At 42.5% G+C, this 22,012-nt stretch overlaps 1 protein-coding gene across 2 annotated transcripts in view; it reads left to right on the top strand.

Annotated features, from left to right (window-relative positions):
* jakmip2 (janus kinase and microtubule interacting protein 2) overlaps positions 1–22,012 on the top strand; it is a 70,760-nt gene that overhangs the window by 41,351 nt on the left and 7,397 nt on the right. Inside the window, exons 11-14 of one of the 2 annotated variants that reach the window (XM_056284464.1) lie at positions 12,473–12,556; positions 16,500–16,562; positions 18,019–18,117; positions 21,733–21,834. In XM_056284464.1, coding sequence (XP_056140439.1) covers positions 12,473–12,556; positions 16,500–16,562; positions 18,019–18,117; positions 21,733–21,834 — 348 coding nt within the window. The remainder of the gene's footprint in view (positions 1–12,472; positions 12,557–16,499; positions 16,563–18,018; positions 18,118–21,732; positions 21,835–22,012) is intronic. The other variant, XM_056284465.1, reaches the window with a different exon arrangement.

Here is a 22,012-nt window from a genome sequence, read left to right as displayed (position 1 = left end):
GAGGTAATAAATGCATGAATTAACCTTTCAAGATCATTTGGAGGGAGATAGGCCTTTACTTTTCCCAGAAGTCGTAATTGAAAAAAACTTGTTTTGACGACTGAGCTTATTTGTTTATCAAAGTTAAAAGAGCTGTCAAAAATCACCCCAAGATTCCTAACAGAAGAGTGGCTGTAGGACGCTAAAGGGCCAAGAGCTCTACCATAACCATCCAGCAGATCAGGTTGTCCATATACAATAATTTCAGTCTTATTTTGATTTAGTTTCAAGGAAATTTAACTCCATCCATGTTTTGACATCCTTTAAACAACTCAGCAAAGCCTGTATAGAATCTCTGCTGTTTGTTTTTATAGGGAGATAGATTTGTAAATCATCAGCAAAACAATGAAAAGACATATTATGTTTTTTAAAAATGGACCCCAAGGGCAGCATATACAATGAGAAGAGAATGGGGCCCAAAATGGAGCCTTTGGGGACCCCACAGTTAAGTGGGGCTACAGCTGAAGAGAATTGGTCTATATGGACAGAAAAGTTTCTATTTGACAGGTAAGACTTGAACCATTCTAGGGCAGTAACTTTAATGCCTACACATAGCTCAAGACGTGATAAAAGAATATTATGGTTAACCGTGTCAAAGGCAGCAGTCAGGTCCAAACGCACCAGAACAGCAGAATCCCCAGAGTCCGCAGTTAAAAGAAGATCATTAAAAACTCTTATAAGGGCTGTTTCAGTGCTGTGATGTGATTTGAAACCAGTCTGGAACTTTTCACAAATGCCATTAATTTCTAGGTGCATTTGTAATTGTACATAAACTGCTTTCTGTAAGACTTTTGAAAGAAGAGGGAGCTTAGAAATTGGCCTAAAATTAGAAAGAACAGAGGGATCAAGATTGCTCTTTTTGATGAAGGGCTGTACTACAGCTTGTTTGAAAGCAGCTGGAACACAGCCTGAGAGAAGAGAGGTGTTTATCAAATTTACAATACAAGACCCAACAGTGGTAAAAACATCTTTTAACAGTCTGGGTGGAATACTGCCAAGGGGGCAATGTGAAGGCCTCAAATGGTTAACTACCTCAGATATAAAGGAGAGGGACACAGGCTCAAACTGCTCTAAGACAGTTGGGCACATAGAATAAATAGCAGGATCTGACACCGAAGAAGACTGTGAGGCCCTAATAGCAGATATCTTATCTGTAAAAACTTTAAGAAATTCTTCACAGAGTGTGGGTGCTGGCACAATTCAAGGAGAATCACTATCCACTATTTCATGTCGTACTCTCCCTCCCTCTCTTCACCCCCCTCAGCCCCTCCCCCTACCAACATGGTTTCCACCCGTAGACACCTCCGCTCTCTCTCCGCCACTGATCTTTCTTCCTCTGTTACCTCTATCCTCCCTGCACCTGAATCCTTCTCTCTCCTACTCCCTGACACTGCTACTGATCTTCTTCTCTCTACCCTCTCCTCTTCTCTGGACAATCTCTGTCCCCTCACCTCCAGGCCTGCACAACCAACTCCACCTGCCCCTTGGCTGTCCGACTCAGTACGTACTGACAGACGGAGCCTAAGAGTGGCAGAGCGCAAATGGAGAAAAGGCAGACTCCCAGAGGACCTTCTCAACTTCCAATTTCTTCTTTCCACTTTCTCCTCCTCCCTTTCTGCTGCTAAGGCTGCATTCTATCACTCTAAAATCCTATCCTCTGCCTCTAATCCTAAGAAACTCTTTGAAACCTTCTCTACACTTTTTCAACCCCCACCTCCTCCTATTACTTCCTCCTTCCTCCATGATGACTTCGCTAACTTCTTTGACAAGAAGGTAAACGACATCAGATCCTCCTTTTCTCACCACCTGGTTAGTGCTGCATGCACTATCCCACCCTCTGCACCCTCCCTCACCTGTCCACATCCCACCCTATCCCACCCCTCTCCCACAACGAGGTCCTCAACCTCATCACATCCAGTCGCCCCACCACATGCTCCCTTGACCTGGTCCCATCCCCTCTTCTTCAGTCTATAGCACCTGAACTCCTTCCCTATCTAACCCACCTCATCAACACCTCCCTCCAGGCAGGATGCTTTCCATCTGCCTTCAAGACTGTTAGAGTCACCCCCCTTCTCAAGAAACCATCACTTAACCCCTCTGACGTCAAAAACTACAGACCGGTTTCCCTTCTACCCTTTCTATCCAAAACTTTCGAACATGCTGTCTTTAACCAACTGTCTTTGTACCTCCACCAGAACAACCTTCTGGACCCCAACCAGTTTGGGTTCAGGGTGGGTCACTTGACAGAGACGGCCCTCCTTGCAGTGACAATCACTGCACTCTGCGAGAGCAAACTCTCTCTCCTCTGTCCTGATACTCCTGGACCTGTCCGCTGCGTTCAACACAGTGAACCACCAGATCCTCCTCTCTACCCTCGAGGGGCTGAGTGTCACAGGCTCTGCACTCTCAATGTTTGCATCCTACCTGACGGGTCGCTCCTACCAGGTGACATGGAGGGGATCTGTGTCGGAGCCTCGCAGACTGACTACAGGCGTTCCACAAGGTTTCGGTTCTGGGTCCTCTCCTTTTCTCCCTGTACACGACATCCCTGGGTTCTGTTATTCGCTCGCATGACTTCTCTTACCATTGTTATGCCGATGACACCCAGCTGATCTTGTCCTTTCCTCCGTCTTACACACAAGTAGAGACACACATTGCTGCGTGCTTGACTGACATCTCGGAGTGGATGGCGACACACCACCTGAAGCTCAATCTGGACAAGACAGAGCTGATGTCTCTCCCAGGGAAAGGTTGCCCACACCAAGACCTGGCCATCACCAACGACAACACCGTGGTGATGCCAACTCGGACTGCGAGGAATCTGGGTGTGATCCGGGATGACCAACTGTCGTTTGCTGCAAACGTTGCATCAGTTGCTCGCTCTTGCAGATTTCTCCTCTATAACATCAGGAGTATTCGCTCATTCCTCACCGACGAGATGGCACAAGTGCTCATCCAGGCTCTGGTCATCTCCCGACTGAACTACGGCAACTCCCTCCTTGCTGGTGCCCCCCCGTCAGCCATTAGACCTCTTGAGCTTGTTCAGAAAGCCGCAGCTCATCTGGTGTTCAACCGCCCTAAGTTCTCCCACACAACTCCCCTTGTCATGTCCCTACACTGGCTCCCAGTCGCTGCTCGCATCCAGTTTAAGACTCTGGTGCTAGCCTACAGGGCAGTGAAAGGAACAGCTCCTTCCTATCTCCAGACAATGGTCAAGCCCTACACCCCCGCCTGACCACTTCGCTCTGCTGCCTCGGGACGCCTGGTTGCCGCGTCACTCAGAGGCTCCTGCTGCCGATCGACCCGGTCACGGCTCTTTTCTGTCCTGGCCCCACAGTGGTGTAATGAACTCCCCACTGATGTCAGGACAGTGAAGTCGCTGCCCATCTTTTGGCGCAGGTTGAAAACTCACCTCTTCAAGAACTACTACCCTGTTACTTGTTCTTAGCACTTATTGTATTCATTCATTTTTAAGAAAAAATCTCTTTCTTGCACTTTTACTTTAGCACTGGTTTTGCTCTTAGATGCTTGTTTAGATGCACTTATGACCTCTGATGATTAGTAGTTCTCCTGATTGATTGCCTATGTTAAATGCACTTATTGTAAGTTGCTTTGGGTAAAAGCGTCAGCTAAATGACTGTAATGTAATGTAATGTAATGTAATCACATTGTTTTTTGTAAGAGAGTTAATAATATTAAAAAGAACCTGAGGCCTATACCTGTATCACTCCAGGCTCTCCTCAACCTGCACCCTACTGTCGCTACAGATCACAATTTCATAGTCCACGGAGACTCCTCCCTGATCTCATATGTCAGCCTGTCCATCACCAGTGCAAACAAGAAAGGGCTCAGAGCCGATCCTTGATGTAATCCCACCTCCACCTTGAACCCATCTGTCATTCCAACCACACACCTCACCATTGTCACACTTCCCTCATACATATCCTGCACCACTTCTACATACCTCTCTGCAATGCCCGACTTCCTCATACAATACCACACCTCCTCTCTCGGCACCCTGTCATATGCTTTCTCTAAATCCACAAAGATTTGAACCGCAAAATGAGCCGCAATCTGATTGAACTAAATCCCCAGCAAGCGTGTTTCAGCAGGAGATTGCAGTACCAATGCGACTGCTTTTTTGCAGATGTTTTGGTTTAACTAGTGACCGTGTTAACTGGTTACTTTCAGCCGAGTGTGTCCATGGTTGTTGTGGTGACGGCAGCTGCTGAAAACCCTAAAAGCCTTAAATTATCTTAAATTGAATGTTCAATATAGTATATAGTCGTCTGGTCCTTTTTGTCCTACATTATGTAAATTAAATGGTGTCACCACCAAGAACCAGTCACATTTCTTGAAGATACTTTTAATTTGGGAAAAACATAGATTAGCAGAGTAGCTAGCGTCTAATGAAGAATTCGACATTATAACATTACAGGTTAAATGACTGAATATGGGTCACTTTCCAATTGAGGATAACAATATGAAATACAGCTGCATTGCTAGCTCCGGTTTGTTTCCCACATTATAAGAAGTATTAAGTGAACGAGTCTTGCTGAGCCCAATTTAACTTACGTACTTATGTATGCAGCTGACGGTTTTATCTGATCTGGTAAAGTATTTCCACACTATTGATTTTAGTCCTTTCTTTCTGCCTCTTGGTCTTGCTGCATGTCTGCTGCTTTAGTGCCCCGCTGCACAGTGTTAAAGTCCCGCATGACAACTATGACTTGTCAGCAACCGCTCATAGCGCCCCCAGCTGCGTATCTGCTGTAGATACATTGTCACTGCTTTATTACTGCTCAGTGTTAAAACCCCAGATGAATTATTAGTCTACAACTATCCACAGTGTCGACTAGTGATTTTGATAGTCGACTATTCTGTGAAATCCGTAGTCACTAGTAAAGCTGTTGACAGAGCCACTGAATACAGTGAAAGGAGCCATGGTCTCTGGCATTCTATCACAGAGTGCTACCAGGGTTGATGGGCCGATATGATGGGTGCTGAACACGTTGATACCACAGCTACAGGGACAAAAAATTGCCATCTGAAATTTGATAAGAAAGTTCTCTGACATAGCAGATGTAAGAGGAGAGATGGTCAGATCAGAAACAACTACACCAGGTCACATGTCGGTACTTTTCAATCTACAGTGCTGCCAATGCATTAGCCTGTCCATTGGCAGGGTATTTCTCAAGAATGTTTTCATTCATTTGAAGGTAGAATAGCATCAGTCTGACTCAGCAGTCAACCCATGGGTGTCATAATCACAATGCAAAGTAGGTTCAATGTTTCAGAAAAACATCCTGCAAGTTGTTATCGATTAAATAGCTGTTAAACTGTCATCGCACTGTTACATGCTCTGAAGTCAGGGTTCTCATACGTCAGTGACAGCTGTTTGCAAATGTGGTGTGCTTTGCATTAGATATGCATTGGCCAGTGATGGGTAAACAAAAACAGCACTCACGTAAAAGTATAATTACTTTATAATGTTTACTCAAGTTGGAGTCAAAATACTCATAAAAATAACTACTTGAGTAAGAGTAAAAAAAGTATCTCATAAAAAACATCTTGCATTTAGTTAAGTATTAACTTAACTAGATGCAATTTATTACATTAAAAGAATGAAAGAATATTTGACTGGCATGGGCAACAGGCATGGACGCAAGTTCATGAATACTGGGATGGCATCCAGTGCTTTACCTGTATCCCCGTCCATAGGGTTAGTGGTTGTGTCAGGAAAGGTATCCGACATCAAATTTTGCCAAATCATTATGTGATTGACAAGACCATATTGGATCGGTCAACGCTCACTACCAGATCACTCAAGGCCCAGGTTAACAACGACTGCCATTGGTGCTGTGCCCTCACAGGGTACCGATGGAAACTATAAAATCTGCTGTGGCGACCCCTGAGAAACTGAACAAGCTGAAAGGAGATGAAGAAAGAAAGAAAAAGAAAGAAAGAATAGTTGACCAGGTCCTCATTAACAATGTAGACATATGGTCATTTTCTCAGTAACTTTGCATTTGTGCATGTAATGTTAGTGGGCCAATTGTATCTCTTTTTGGTAGTTTAAATATTCAGACTTTGTTAGTTCATTCCTCATTGGGGTTCCCAATTATAGTGTGTCGGCTGAGACACCATTTTCTAACTAGGTCCTGCCTATTCAAGGCGAGAATGTTGCGCTGTTATTCTGCATTGCCATTCTGTTATATTATAAAAGGTATGAACCCAATGGGGAGGCACTGTTGTTCTGCTATTAAGCCAGTGTTACACTGTATTTGGTGACCCATCAGATTTTGTGATCTGCCCTGATATTCTTACTGTATCCCTAGTAGAGATACACTGATCCGTTTTTTTTTCAGTTCCGATCCGATACCTGAATTTGGATATCTGCTGATACCGATACCAGAGCTCTTTTCTGTTAAATGTTGTTGTTTTTGTTATTTGTTGTTGCTGCTGCTTCTGCTGCTGCTGCTGCTGCTGCTGCTGCTGCTGCTGCTGCTGCTGCTGCTGCTGCTATTATTGTAAGGTTACATGCAGCTGTAGTAAACCACACAGCACTTCTTATTAAAAGAGCAAAAAGTATACAAAAATGCATAATTTCCCCCTTTTTCACCCCAATTGTACCTGCCCAATTACCCCACTCTTCCGAGCCATCCCGGTCACTGCTCCAACCCCTTTGCCAAGCCAGGGAGGGCTGCAGATCACCACATGCCTCCTCCGATACATGTGGAGTTGCCGGCTGCTTCTTTTCAACTGACAGTGAGGAGTTTCACCAGAGGGACGTAGCATGTGGGAGGATCACGCTAAATTAACAGTTAATCACTGCAGAAACCAACTTGGCAAAGTTAAACGCTAGCAAAAGTTACTTTTTCAGTACAGCTTTCACAAATGTCTCATTCCAACTTACAGGCAACGCTTTCTATGCCACAACAACAGGATGACAGCAGATGAATGTTCTGTACTCTGGTTGGGCTGAAATCTAACCTCTTGTGGCGTGCATGTGCTCTGTCTTCTTACTTCTCTTCCTACTTCCTTTCTACAAAGGAAGTTGTCTCAAAACTCTGCACATTTAAACAGAAATGCTGTAGAGGGCACCAGACACCACACTTCAGAATGTAAATGCCTGGAGGGCAGAATAACGTATGTAGAATGTAGTACAGAATGCAGTCTGTATGTAGAATGCAGTACATGTTTTCAAATACACAGGACCTGATGTTAAAATCCAAAGTGCCACCTCTTACACTCTCATGCTCCCAGTGTCGACGGAAGCCTTAAACACTGACCTATGCTACTCCGATGTTGAGAAAGGGTGGGCAAACACATCATTTGGGTTGTCAAGTGGGCTCCCACTTTCATCAGTGTTTTGCTGACTGGTCCCACAACATCTCCAGTAGGCTCAACTGTGCATTCTGACATCTCAGAACCACCCTCTTCTGCATCTGCATAGCTGTTTTATTTAGGAGACCAGCTGGGGTCTTTCCTCTTCAGCCAGATCCGCTGGCTACCCTGCCCTGCCACCTCTGATGTTTCCTTGATGGCCTGACATAGGGCTTGTCCACTGCTCCCCAGGTCCCTCATCTGCCTTACAGTTGATGTTGCCACGAAGCCTCGACATCCAACTTCTACAGGGCAGATCTTTGCTCTCCAGCCCCGCTGTTCTGCCTCAACTACAAGCTCTGTATATTGCAATTTCTTGCTTTCAAAAGCTTGCTGCACAGCAGCTTCCCAAGGGACTGTGAGCTCCACAAAGTACACAATGTGCTGAGAGTTGGACCACAGGACCAGGTCAGGCCTCAAGTTGGTGTCGGCTGTTGGCGCACATCCACCATTATTTTCCAGTCCCGGGCTGCCTCCAGCTGTCCAAACCTGGCCCTTGGTGGAATCTTCCTTTGTCTTTGTTCCCCTTCCCAAACAAAGGCAACTGACACACGTGGGCTGGTTGTTCTGAGCAGCAAGGTATTTTTGGTTGCTCTCCTGCTTTCCAAAGTTGTTGCCAGGCACTTGAGCACTTGATTGTGTCTCCAGGTGTACCGTCCTTGGGGGAGGCTCTCTTTTCACCCAGTGAGGATGTGTCTAAGTGTAGCTTGTGTTGAATTCAGGGGGCATGCTGGATCTTCACCCAGACATTGGTTGAGATTTTTAGGGGTAGGAAGGACATTGTAGGTTGCTCGAAGGAAGAAATTTATTTGCTTGCCTCCATCTCCCACATGTCCTTCCAGCTGATCTTACATTTTTCCACACTCTGCCATCTCATCTACTGGCCCTGTTTAGCTTGTGACACAGCCTTGGCACACCTACTGAACGCCTCCTGTTGGCAGATTTCAGATTTCGGCCACAACTAACTTCCGCCGCTCTAGTGAGGACGCCTTCTTCCAGCAAGGTCTTTTTCTGCCTAATCCCAAGCCCTCTCTTTTGTGTTGGGCTTGGCCCATGATGCCGCCATAGTGGAGAGCAGATTTTGCCTGTTGTACCGCATTCTTAGTCATCAATTTATTTCCTGTTGCCAGGGTTGGGGCAGCAGCTTGGATCACAGTGTCCCTTGATTCTGCCAGGGTTGTCTCTAGTCTCACTTTAGTGCATTTGAACTCCTATGTGAGGCTAGAGAGAGGCAGCTGGAGTAGCCCCTGACCATACAGGCCCATGCTGCTCAGGCATCGAGGAACAACTAACCATTTTCTCACATAAGAGCTGATTGTCCTTTCCATCTTCTCGACTCATAATGTGGGTGATGTCATACATGGTTAGTGGCCACATAAGGTGAGGTAGTAAACCAAACGACAGACACCAGATTTTCAGCTTGCTGGCAAGCATAGATCGATTGGTGTTCTCCAGACCTTTAACGATTTCTTTCCTAAGCTCATGTGCATGATCAGTGTCCTTCAGTTTTGAGTCGTACCATCTTCCCAGACTTTTGATTGGCTGCTCTAACACAGTTGGAATAGGTTCTTGCTCAATGTAGAACCTTTGTTCTGTCAGTTTGCCTTTGATTATAGAGATGCTTCTTGAGTTGGATGGCTTGAATTTCATTCTAGCCCCAGTGATGTTCTCTTGAAGCTTCCCTAAAAGGTGCCTGGTGCAAGGTGCTGTTGTTGTCATGGTTGTCATGTCATCCATATAGGCCCTGATGGGTAGTAGACAAATTCCAGATTTCAGCCACTCACCACCCATCACCTACCTGGAGGCCCTTATGTTGACTTCCATTGCCATGATGAAAGCCAGTGGGAAGATGGTACATCCTGCCATTATGCCAATCTCCATGCGGTGCCATGTGATGGTAAAGATGGCATGATGAAACAGCTGCAGATCTTGGAAATCGGCCTTGAAAAGGTTTGTGATGGTCTTTGGTATCCTGAAGAAGTCAAAGGATGCCCCCAGAGGAAACTATGAGGGACAGATCCGAACGCGTTGGCAAGGTCAAGAAAAATTATATGGACATCACTCTTCTCTTTCTTAGCAGTCTGGATTTGGTGCCAAATCAAGCTGGTGTGTTCGAGGTGTCCAGAAAACCCTGGGATGCCCGCTTTTTTTGACTGTTGTATCCACAAGGCTGTTCCTTTCCAGATAGCTGGCCATCCTATGAGCTACAACACTGAAGAAAATCTTACCTTCTACATTGAGGAGACTGATGGGGCAGAATTGGCTGATAGCCATGGATTCCCTCTCTTTAGGAATCAGGACTCCTCCTGACCTGCGCCATGCTTTGGGTATGAGTTCCTTCTCCCAAGCCACTCTCATTAGCCTACACAGGTAGCAAAGAACATCAGGAGCACACTTGTAGAGTCGAAGGACTTTTTTTTTTGGGGAGGGGGGTTCAAGAAGAAATAGTCAATATGATGTTACCTTGACATTAAGAGATATTTTACAGGTGATACATATTTCTTAATTTCCATCACACCCTGGTCACAGCCTGTTCCAACTCCTCCCCTCTGGCAGGCACTACAGATCACTGCACCCCAAAACAACCAGATATAAAAACAGTTTCTTTCCATGGGCTGTCATTCAAATGAATGCTTAACACTGTCAATAAATCCAGCCATTTTGGATACACTGTACTGTACATTGTATGTATACTGGTATGCTCTGTCATGTCCATCTACCTCAGCCATGTATGTAAGTAACCTGCTAACATCTATTTCAGCATCTCTGATATATTCTCTGCACCATTGCACCTTATCACCTCTTATTTCGCCTGTATATAGTCATTCCTTGTGTATATGTCTGAAGATTGTTGTGTTGTAGTGTTGTTATTCTATATCAAGTACAGTGTGAGAGCCACGAAACTGGAGTCAAATTCCATGTTTGTGCAAACCTACGTGGCCAGTAAACATGATTGATACGGAACCCCATTTGGCCCTGGGGCTGATGATGCTCTTGCCCACTTTACTGCCTGCTCCACCTCACTCCACTTTGGAGGATTAATGTTCATCTGGTGCTCTGGTTGTTCGATTGGTGGGATGTCTGATGGAATAGCTGTCTGCATGTTCCTCTTGTCATCTGCATACATTCTTTCCAGATGCTCATCCAGCTCCTGCCTTGATGTTTTCAGGTTACCTCCCATTTCACGAACTTGAAGGGGCCCTTGAAGAAATGGGATTTTGCTTGTTCTTTCTTTTTCCGTGATTTCGGTAGGGATACCTGCAGCCAGTTGAGACTGAAGAAGTTGCCTAGATGAGTGATAAAACTTTTCTGCCAATAAACATTGTGTCCAGATGAACTGATTCAACTTTCTGTGACAGTTTCACCAAGGCAATGAACCTCTGGTCAAAGCCAAATTTATCCAATGTGTAAAAAAGATAATTTAATTCTGCACCATCAAAAGCCTTCTCTGCATCTAATGAGATCACAGCCTCTGTTGCAGACGAGGTGGAGGGATTATACACCACATTAAAGAGTCATCTGAGATTATGAAACAAATATCTGTTCTGGATAAACCCAGTTTGGTCAGTGGAGATAATGGAAGGGAGAACAGTCTCCAGATGCATGGCTAATAGCTTAGATAAAAGCTTTATATCCATGGATAGTGACTTATAGGATAGTAATTTGAACAAGATAAAGGGATCTTGTTCTTCTTTTTTTTTAAATCAATGATATTGAGGCTTGATTAAGAGTTGGAGGTGGCTCGAGAGAGTTAAATGATTTATTGAACATCTCAATCAAAACCAGTGCTAACTTATTGAAAAGGTTTTATAAAACTCAATTGGAAAATGATCTGGTCCTGGGCACTTTCCTGATTGCATGGAGAAGGTGGCCCTTTTAAGCTTGTCTACAGTGAGCGGCTCCTCTAGCCTCCCAACAGAGTCTGGGTCCACTTTGGGTATGTCCAGTGGGTCAAAGAAACTATCAAAAGCAAACAAATCAGTATGAAGCTCAGAAGCATACAGAGAGGAGTAAAACGGTCTAAATTGATCATTAATGTTTTTAGGTTCTGTTGTTACACCTGAAGGAGTTTGAATTTGCGGAATCTGATGAGATGAAGAAGCCTGTCACAATTGATGGGCCAAAAGTTTACTGGCTTTGTCACTGTGTTCGTTAAAGAGTATTTAGATTTATATAGAAGGTCCTCAACTTAATTAGTGGAGAAGACATCAAACTCCGCCTAAAGTGAAACACGCTCCTTGTATATGTTCAGGATTAGAAGATGCATAGATATTATCAAGCTGGTTAATTTATTGATTTAGTGCCTGTAATTTTTTCCCCTCAATTTATTCTCAAACCCACTATATGAAATAATTTCACCTCTTAGATATATACTTTCAAACTCTCCCAGAGAAGAGAAGCTGATACCCCTGGAGTTCTGTTGACAGTAAAGACGAAGTCAGTTTGGTTAGATACAAATTTGATAATGCGACAGAGTAACTGTAACGCGTTACTATCCACCTCTGATATTGACAGCCTTCCGTAAAACGTCTTGTGGGAAAGTGTTTTGTGGATTCAGGAAAATGCTCATTGTTAAGCAAGATAACTGCAGCCAAATGCCTGGTGAAGGAAAACCTATCCTTTGCTTTGGCCAGTACTTTGGCAATACTTTGTCCACACCTGGTATCATACCATCATACAAATGGCATTGCCAGTGGGATGCCATTTGTTCCAAATTTGGTACTTTCCCTCATCTAGATCCTGCACTGACATCATAGTACTCAGAGCAAAGAGATGGTACATTCACAAACTTTTCTAATGGCTTCATCAAAGTTTGCCATTACCTTGTGTGCTTGTATGACCTTATGTGTGAATGGATGGGCTGCCACTGCTCTTAGTTAGCGTTTGCAAAAGGCTTTGAGACCAGACTGCTTTATTTAGTAGTGCAATGTGTGTAATTATAGAAAACGACTACTTTATTTACTGCACAAATATTTAGTCAGTTAGTGTCTATATGTGCTGTTTTCATGAAACTTAAAGTAAGTGTTGTTGTCTCTTGTTATTTTAGGCTCAGGAGCAGCTCCAAGCAGACGTTCTCAGGTATAAGGCTAAAATAGAGGATTTGGAGAAGGAGTTGACCCTGAAAGGACAGGTAGAGAACCTTTTGCTGCTCTCACATGAACATGTACTGTATACACAGTCTAAAACACACTCACACACACACACACACACACACACACACACACACACACACATGCAGGGCCGTAGCCATGATTTTAGAAATACTGAGGTCCTAAGTTTCAACCCACCCACACACCCCATCCCCTGCCACTTTTATCTATGATATAAATTATTTTTAGAGAAACGATAACTACTCAGGGCAGTTGTTCCCATCTCCAGTCCTCAGGCCCTGTGACAGGAAGTGGATTTCTCTTCTTAAAAAGTAATGCCCACTTCAGTATCCAGAATATCCTGATGCAGGGATGGGCAACATGATGAAACATGTTCAGCTGAAACTTGTTCTAAACACTGATAAAACTAAGCTTATGCTGTTTTCCAATTTTAGGAAGATGTCACAAATTATCCCTTCAGTAACCACTTTAGAGGGAAATGAAATAGAGGTGGTCAATGTGTACAAATACCTGGGTGTCCTGATTGATGACTCCCTCACTTTCAAGCCACATGGGGAGAATCTTGTGAAAAAGCTGAGGCTTAAACCGGGTTTTTATTTTCAAAATAAGTTGTGTTTTTCTTTAAATGTAAAAAAGTGACTTGTTGCTGCCACCTTTTTACCTGTGTTGGATTATGGAGATCTTTTGTATATGAATGCTTCTGCTCAATGTCTCCGCGCGTTAGACGCTGCCTACCATTCTTCTTTGAGATTTATTACCAATTGCAAATCATTGACACATCGCTGTGAGTTGTATGCTCAGGTGAGATGGCCTGCTCTGGCCACCCGAAGGCTCAGTCATTGGTATACTTTTATATATAAGGCAATCCTCGGTCTACTGCCTTCCTGCATTTGTGACTTAATTGCACTGAGAAGTGCTGGCCCTTACTCCTTTCGTTCTCTTGACTATGTGTTGCTTTCTGTTCCATATGCCCGCACTGAATTGGGTAACAAAGGCTTTTGTTCATTCTGCACCTTTAACCTGGAATATGTTGCAGAATGACTGGAAACTTAAGAGTTAATCTCACTGAGCCATTTTAAATCCAAATTGAGAGTACTTGAAGCTGATTTCACAACATGTACTTGTTTTTTATAATCTGCTTGTAATATAATTTTATTTCTAATTTTTTTGTCTTTTGTTTGTGTTTTCAAAAGTGTATTTTGCAACTGTGTGATTTTGTAACTGTGCTGCCTATCTTGGCCAGGTCTCCCTTGAAAAAGAGGTTTGTAATCTCAATGGGATCCTCCTGGTTAAATAAAGGTTAAATAAAAATTTAAAAAAATTAAAAAGATCCAGAAAGGGTCGGTGTGGGTACAGGTCTTTGTTCCAACCAAGCAGTTAAACACCTGAGTCTACAAGTCAAGGTCCTTAGCAAAGACATACTGGTTGACCAATAGAATCAGGTGTGTAACTGCTTGGTTGGAACAAAGACCTGCACCCACACCGGCCCTTTCTGGATTATGTTGCCCATCTCTGCTCCAGAGTATCCAGATTCTCTCTTTGGTATCCAGAGCTTTCCATAAGTGTTGGCTGCCGGCCAAACAACCGACTACTCACTTTAAGTCCAGCGGGCTCCTTTAATATATTAATTTTTGATTCTATTAAAATAGTTTCGATAAACAAGTTGCGATTCACTATGCGTGTATGTTTATGACCTCCACTTTAAAACAAGCAAGCATAACGATAGAGAAACGAGCCTATATGTCTGTATCAGTCCCGTGCCCACGTGCTCTATATGAATGTGTGTGTATGAGCGCGCTCAGCAGAAAGGTTGTGTCCTGCTGAGTAGAGAGTGGAGAGTCGTCTTCAGTGTTTGACAAATATTAGCACAAACACACATTAACAATTGCATTGAGCGGACAGATGGGACATCCTCATTAGATGGGCTACTTTGGAAAACACCGGTGGCAGCAACTTGACAATTGCGCAGTAAGTATTAAAAAGTCCACGAAAAGCGCTGCATTCTCCATGTAAGCCACACAGACATTTATGCGCTTAATGAATGAACGAATTAATTGATTATCTGTGCGCTTTTCACAGCAGAGCCACCTCTAAGACACATTGCAAACACACACTAAAACAGGCAATGTTGTCAAAGTAACAGACCTATTTTTGTATGGGAAAAAAACGTAGGCTATGCCTCAGCCTCACACTGTAATTCTACAGTTTGGAATGTAGAATAATGTATATGTGGAATATTGGCAAAGTGGTAAGAGGATGTGTAAGAGGCCACCAAATTTGGATGTTTATGGCCAAAAAAATTTTTTTTTGGGGGGGGGCCACCAAATTTGGGTGTTTATGGCCAAAAAACATTTTTTTTGGGGGGGGGGGCATGCCCCTGGACCCCTGGCTGGCTACTTGTTCCCACTGACTGGCTACTCCATATCCTTGGGGAAAGCCCTGAGCATCTCTGGCTTATATATCTCACCTGTTTCATAGCTTCAGGAACTGAAAAGTTGCATGGGATTCATGGAAAGTGAAGTGCATCTCAGGGCGCCTAAGTACCAAAATCCCCAGAAATAAAATACCAAGGACCTGACGTCAGTGTCCTCATTGGGCACTACGGGCCCATGCTATGGGCATAAACAAAGCACATGCATGTGCACAGAAATACACACAAAGCATCAAACAAAGCAGTTCTACCAACATTATAAACAAAGATGAACATAGTTGCACCTTGTGAAAGTTCGGGGTTAATTGAGGACACTAAGTTAAATTATAGTTGCGAGTGTCAGAGCAACACCACCAAATATCAGTTTTTACCATTACTAAAACTCAGGGTTAATAAGTGTTGTTAAATTATGTGTTCTGTCCAGTGCATGCTGGGATAGGCTTCAGCCCCCCACGACCCTAAACTGGATTAAGACGGCACAGATAATGGATGGGTGGATTATAAATGATACATGACTCAATCAAGAGTCTTTGTGCATTTAAATTTCAGCACAAGTTTATGTTTTGAGTTTTAATTCTGATTTATTACCCAGATCTACATCCTAAACCTTTTAAATACAAAACCACCCAACCATCTGAAACACATGTCATGCAGCTCTTTAGCCTGTGTACCAACAACAACCAGCAACTTGACCATTTAGTGACCCTATTCAGCACCCTTTTGGCAACTATATTTTGACCTTGGCCATCAAAGATGTGCTGGTTTAAAGAGTTTTTGACAGGTAGATAATTTGATATACATTGCTTAGAAGATCTCTCCGCCTGTGCTCAACCACAGGGATCTGTTGCAGTAATTAATAGAAGTGTTTTCATAGATATGATTTATCTACTCTGTACAATAATTAAAAAAAGACAATCCGCATCAGAAGTTCATTACTTGATATTTCTTACCAGTTATACATCTTGTTGATATATGCATATTTATCAGTTTTTTATGTCAATTTCCAGTGGTTGACATTTAATTTTCTCAAACAAAAATGTTGGTTATTCAGTATTAGGTTGGTTACCTTAAGTCAAGTCAAGTCAATTTTATTTGTATAGCCCAATATCACAAATTACAAATTTGTCTCAAGGGGCTTTACAGCAACACAACATGCTGTTCTTAGACCCTCGCCTCAGTTGGGGAACAACTACCTAAAAAAACCATTCAGCAGGGAGAAAAGATAGGAAGAAACCTCAGTTAGAGCAACAAAGGAGGGATCTCTCTCCCAAGATGGACAGATGTGCAGTGGATGCTGTGTTTACACAATTTACAGAATACAACATTGAAAGAGGATAACAGAATTATAATGGAATTATAAAACATATGAAGAATATGAGGAGGATGCCAAGCAGTGTCCAAATGCCACCGGAACAACATTACATTGTCGTTTAAGAGGTTTTTACTTTAGTGCTATTAGTTTTTACTTTTAGTAGTTTTAATAGTTTTCACTTTATCCACTAACTGTGTTATCTTTCTCTGCCCTCTGTTAGGACTCTAAATGGGTGGAAGAGAAGCAGCTCTTCTTACGAAGGAATCAGGAGCTTTTGGAGAAGGTTGGATTTAACTCCTTACTTTTTTGTGCAAACATCACACAACTGCAGTGTAACTGAAAATGTGATTTTTGCCACCTTTTTGTGAAACTGTGCAATTATGTCATTGTTAACACAATGGGTAGTTGTGTTGTTGCTCGAAGATCCAGTTAAACTGTTTCGACAAAATCATAACCAAGAGAGAGCTTCTGATCTTGCTTCACCTTATTGTTTCTGTGTTTCGCCTGAATGTGCTCACTAGTTCTAGTGATGTTTTTCTAACTCTCCATGTGTGTTGGGATACCCTCAAGTATTTTCTTCGCTGTAACTGAGGATGCTGTGTTTCTGATCATTTCAGCCGGGCTTCCACGCTGGGAATGTAATTAGTTCTGGACTCATTGCACTGCCAAAGCAAGACATGTTTGAGTCACGTAGCTGATGGAATATAGCTTATGATCATATCGTAAGGCAACTTAAATGAACATCCATTTGTCATCATCCCCCAATTTTGAATATCCAGTGCGTAGACTTTCACTTTTCACTGTGTCTCTGCCAACTCCACCTGTGTACTGTATAGGGGATTTGTGCTGTAAGATTTGGTAGTCCATCCCAGGTGAAGGCAGTTCATAGTATAAGTAGTGATTCTCTTTGACCAAGTGAAAAAGAACCCCCCCCCCCTTCAAAAAACAGAACAGAGGTTTCCTGACTGAAATGCTTTATGGGCGGCATGGTGGCCCAGTGGTTAGCACTGTCACCTCACAGCAAGAAGGTCTTGGGTTCAAACCCCGGGGTTGCCCAACCTTGGGGGAGAGGAGTCATCCCAGGTTGTCCTCTGTGTGGAGTTTGCATGTTCTCCCCGTGTCTGCGGTGGGTTTTCTCTGGGTGGTCCGGTTTCCCCCACCATCAAAAGAAACATGCAGGTTAGGGTTAATACTCCTGTCTGTGCCCCTGACCAAGGCAATGGGAAAAGAACTGGAGTTGGTCCCCAGGCACAGCAAGAAGGCGGCAGCCCACTGCTCCTAGCTACACAGATCACAGCTAGGACTGGTTAATTTTTTTAACAATACATTTATGAAACCCCCCCCACAATAAAAGATACAGTGCAAAAAAAAAAGATACAATGCAATCAATACAAACAGCATCAAACATCAATTCCTCACTCCCCCTCCAAAATGTCCATAATGGAAAAAAAGAAGAAAAAAAACGAAAATTTGTAAGTACAAAAGATAGACATACTAACAGGGCCAGCAAATACGTACCTAGGACCACCCGGACTGAAAGAGGCAGAGAGCGCGACCACCCCCCCAAAGCCTGGGATTGGTTAATTTGCAGTAGTTGAATTTCCCCAAGGGGATCGATGAAGGAAACTCAATTAATTAATTTAGTGTAGTTTAATTATTTTCTGTCTTCAGTTACATTTGTAATTTCTCCTGAACTTGTTCTCTCTTTCTCTCTCTTCCTCATCCTCTTACGTGTCCAGATGGAGAAGATGGAGTCAGAGTCCTGCCGGCTACAGCAGGAACTTCAAGACTCGAAAGACCAGAATGAGCTGCTGGAGTTCAGAATACTGGAACTGGAGGTGAGACCTGAGGGATTTCTAAAGATGATCTGCTTGGTCATAAAAGCAAACTTAGTAACCTAAAACAAAAATCCTGACGTGTGAGGTGAGCGCATGGGTCTTTAAAAATGTCTTAAAGATTTGCAAACTCGATGTACTGTTATTTAAGAATTTGCTCATTGTCCAAAATCGCTGTATCTCATTACATAGCCAGAAACAGCAATTTCTTATAAATAATTTTCTGTTAGAAATAATTGATCACTGTTCAAATTGGATTACACACACAACGAATTTTCTAGAGTCATTCATAACATTCTGTGACAAAGTTAGGACAAGCAGGTTTTTCCTAAAACTCAGTGTATAGACTCGTACAGATATAATCCTCTCAATCTTCACTCATGACCCAACTAGACGTGTGTAGCAGTGTCTGTACCTGCAGAGACCCTTTCCTCTGCTTGTATTTTCTTATTTCTATTATTTTGCCGTGTGCGGGACATTTCTGGGCGTTAACCTTGGGGCAGCAGGACTCCATAAAAACAGAGCAACCAGGTGCCCGATCAAGATCGTAAGCACACATCCAAGAGGGAGCTGCGATAATGGTGGACAGAGTGGTGAAAAGACGCAAATACAGCGAGGCGAAACGCCAAATGGACAAAGCTCGTTCCAAAATGAGAGTGAATCTGGGTTTGGCTTTTACCCACTGGTGAGCACTGAAGGAGAGGATGGGGATGAAGAGCGACGTGGAGTTGGCCTGTACACTGGGATGTGTTCTGGACACTGCGGTCAGGGGGTGTGTCCTTCTGGTGTTTTTGAGCCGGGGGGGGGGGGGCAACTCGTTCTACCTTTAACATAATCTAATTAAAAAAAGAAAAACACTGTTTTCAAAGAAAGGGATCGACCTCCTGTTTTGGGTTTCACATGGTTGATGTTCTTCGTGGGTGAGTCCAAAGCTTTCAAACCTCACAGTTATTCCTGTGTTGTACACATATTCACCTCAAGTGGTACTCTAAGTCATCTCATAGAGTTATATCATTTAATAAATAGGGCTGTGACTAGGATGGGTGGAACGTGGAAAATGACTGCTTGTGTGTGAGCAGAGATGTCTTTTTTATTTTTGCTATTTTTTGCATAACTTATCTTCATTTATTTATCATTGTGCATTGCTTCCTCTGCAAATGGGCTTGGGGAGTAGTATTATGTTTTGGTTTTTTTTTCACCCCCATACAATTACCACTCGTTATCGCATTTGACAAAGATAGCCATATGCTGTATCTCTATGCAAATGCCATTGAAATTATGAAAATACTTTGGGGCATGCAAGGGGCCTGTAGCTACACAAATGTCTTGAAGGTTAGTTCTTGGTAATAAAAACAATCCCTTAAAACCATGAAATTGTGCAGTATTTTAAAACTACAATAACATTTCACAAGGCTTGTATACAGTTTGAATTTAATTCAAAACAATTCACTATGGACACTGTGGGCGAAAAGCTGGAACAAGGAAGAGACTGTAGTTAGAGTGCACATAGACATTGAATGAATGAATGCAATGTACATTATTGAATGAAGGCGCACAAAGATGTGATATAGATCCAAACGCATTCGAAACTTTGGCGGTAAAACAGTAAAATACCTTTTGTGATATCTTAATTGCATTTGAAGACAAATTGAATTTCAAATGAAATATTACATGGAAAAAAAACTTTGTTAACCGGTAATATAGGTTTCAAATTAACAATTGTACTTCAGGACATTTAAAGATGATTATGTTTTCTTTTTTTCTTTTTTTCTTTTCTTTATTTTTCTTTTTTGTGCCTTGTGGGATGTTGTTAGTTTCCTGGTTTTCTTTCTCATTCCTCAAACTGGTTCGGAGCCCTCCTCCCACATCTCCTCACCTCCATTGCTTCCAAATGAGATGAGTTGTGTTTGCATAGCTGAGGAGATGGAATACTTCATGTATTACGGAGCAATGGTTTTTATTAAGCCAATTTGTGTAGCCCTAATTCATAGTTACGTTTTCAGCGGGCTTTACATTCACACAGTAAAAAAACAGGTACAAAACAGTTAGAATAAGTGACTATGGATGACAGCCTACTCTATCTATCCTTTGACCCTTTTGTATGTGGAAAAATGCTAAAGAAAAATGCATTTCATGGGAACTATTTATTGTTATTATAGTTATAATAGTGATGATTATTATTATTGTTATTTATTTACATTAGGAACTTATGGTACAGCTCTTTTGAATTATCTCCATTAGAGACCTGAGACAACCACAACCCACTCAGTGAATTATTCACTAATCCATACACACAAGCACAAACTTTCTTTCTCCCTCTTTCTTTCTCTTGCATCAACACTCATACGTGCACTCATACTACACACACATGCACACGCACACACACATTTTCATACACCATACAAATCTTATTAATCAACATCTAGGTCACTGACATGCATTGCATGACAATTCAGGGCTTAAGGCCTGCTGCCCATCACTGCTGCTAATTAATAACAGTTCCCTCTGCAGGTCAACCAGTAAGCTTGTCAAGACATGCAGCCATTTTAAATGTGCTAGCAGTCCAGCAGCCTGTCAGCTAGAAACGGAGCTGACAGTGGAAAATTGTGATCTCACTTCGCTGCAGTGCAGATGCGGAAATGTGATCGCAAAGGCGAGACCTCCTCCTAGTGAGCAAAAGGGAGAATAGCTGATATTCTGTGCACTCACTCTCCATTAGGAAACTGCAGCATGAATAGAAAAATATTGAATGGAAACATTACGACGAAATGTGTGTTTGTGTGTGTGATCAGTAGATAATTTTTTTGAAAAGGTTCATATTGTTTGGTGCTCCTATTCAAATGGTTATTCAGAATTATGTCATTGAAAGGAGTGGAAATGTTCGGCATATCGTTTAAATTTTCCTTCGGATATACTGATTATCAGATATTTTTCAGAAAAAAGGTGACCATGTTTTTGTTTGATATGAACGTCCAAGGAAATCTCCATCCAACAAGTAATTGACTTCTTAAAGCAATATTCATCAGTGAATTTAGTCTTTGTGTCATATACATATACTATATGGATGTTGTTACTGGCAAACCTGGCCCATCTGGCCTCCAGACAAGCCATTTCATGTCTTACAAAGGCTGTTTTTGTCCAGTACCACTATAGAGGCCGGAGACTCTATGTCCATGAATAGATTACCAAAAGTGCCTACTGGGAACAGGCCCAGGGGCCCAAAGAGCCCCTTGACCTCTGACCCTTAAGCCTCTGCTTCAAGTTGCTGTTATTAACTTTGCATTTTTTGCCATAAGGTTGAAGGACTTTGGCATATGTGTCATTAACAGCTTGCTGCTACTGTCCTTTTAGACTATGTCTTTAGCTGATATTAAATGTGGCTTTAACTGATAAATATGTGGTTGAGTGAGGCTTTAAATGAGTGCACCTGTGCTAAGGGAGGGGTCTTTTAGGCATCCATACCCAAGGGCCCATTGTCGGTAATTATAGTTGATGATATCATAGATAAAGTCAGTATCTGTCATTTCTCTGGCTCAGCTGAATGTGCTATGGAACCTTTTTATGCAGAGAAGTTGTACAGATTTTTTAAATTGTGTTTTATTACCATCATTTTTTTAGGAGCGTGAAAGAAGATCTCCTCCATTCAACCACTTGAGGATGCATCCCTTCTCTGAGGGGGTCAGCGCTCTGCAGATCTACTGTATGAAAGAAGGGGTCAAGGTAGGAAGATTAACCAGTGTAAGAGTGTTTTTTTTTTAAGTTTGTTTGATATGATATTTGTACAGGACACCAAGGAAGAAATCTTATTGTGTTGTCAAGTGTCTTTTAAAATCAAAGGGACTATGTCTAATTTGCAGTTGATTGGTGAACAGCATTAAGCAATGTGAATAACAATAAA

Source organism: Lampris incognitus, chromosome 8, assembly GCF_029633865.1.
Source record: "Lampris incognitus isolate fLamInc1 chromosome 8, fLamInc1.hap2, whole genome shotgun sequence".
Lineage (NCBI taxonomy): Eukaryota > Metazoa > Chordata > Actinopteri > Lampriformes > Lampridae > Lampris > Lampris incognitus.
This window is presented reverse-complemented; position numbering and strand designations above follow the sequence as displayed.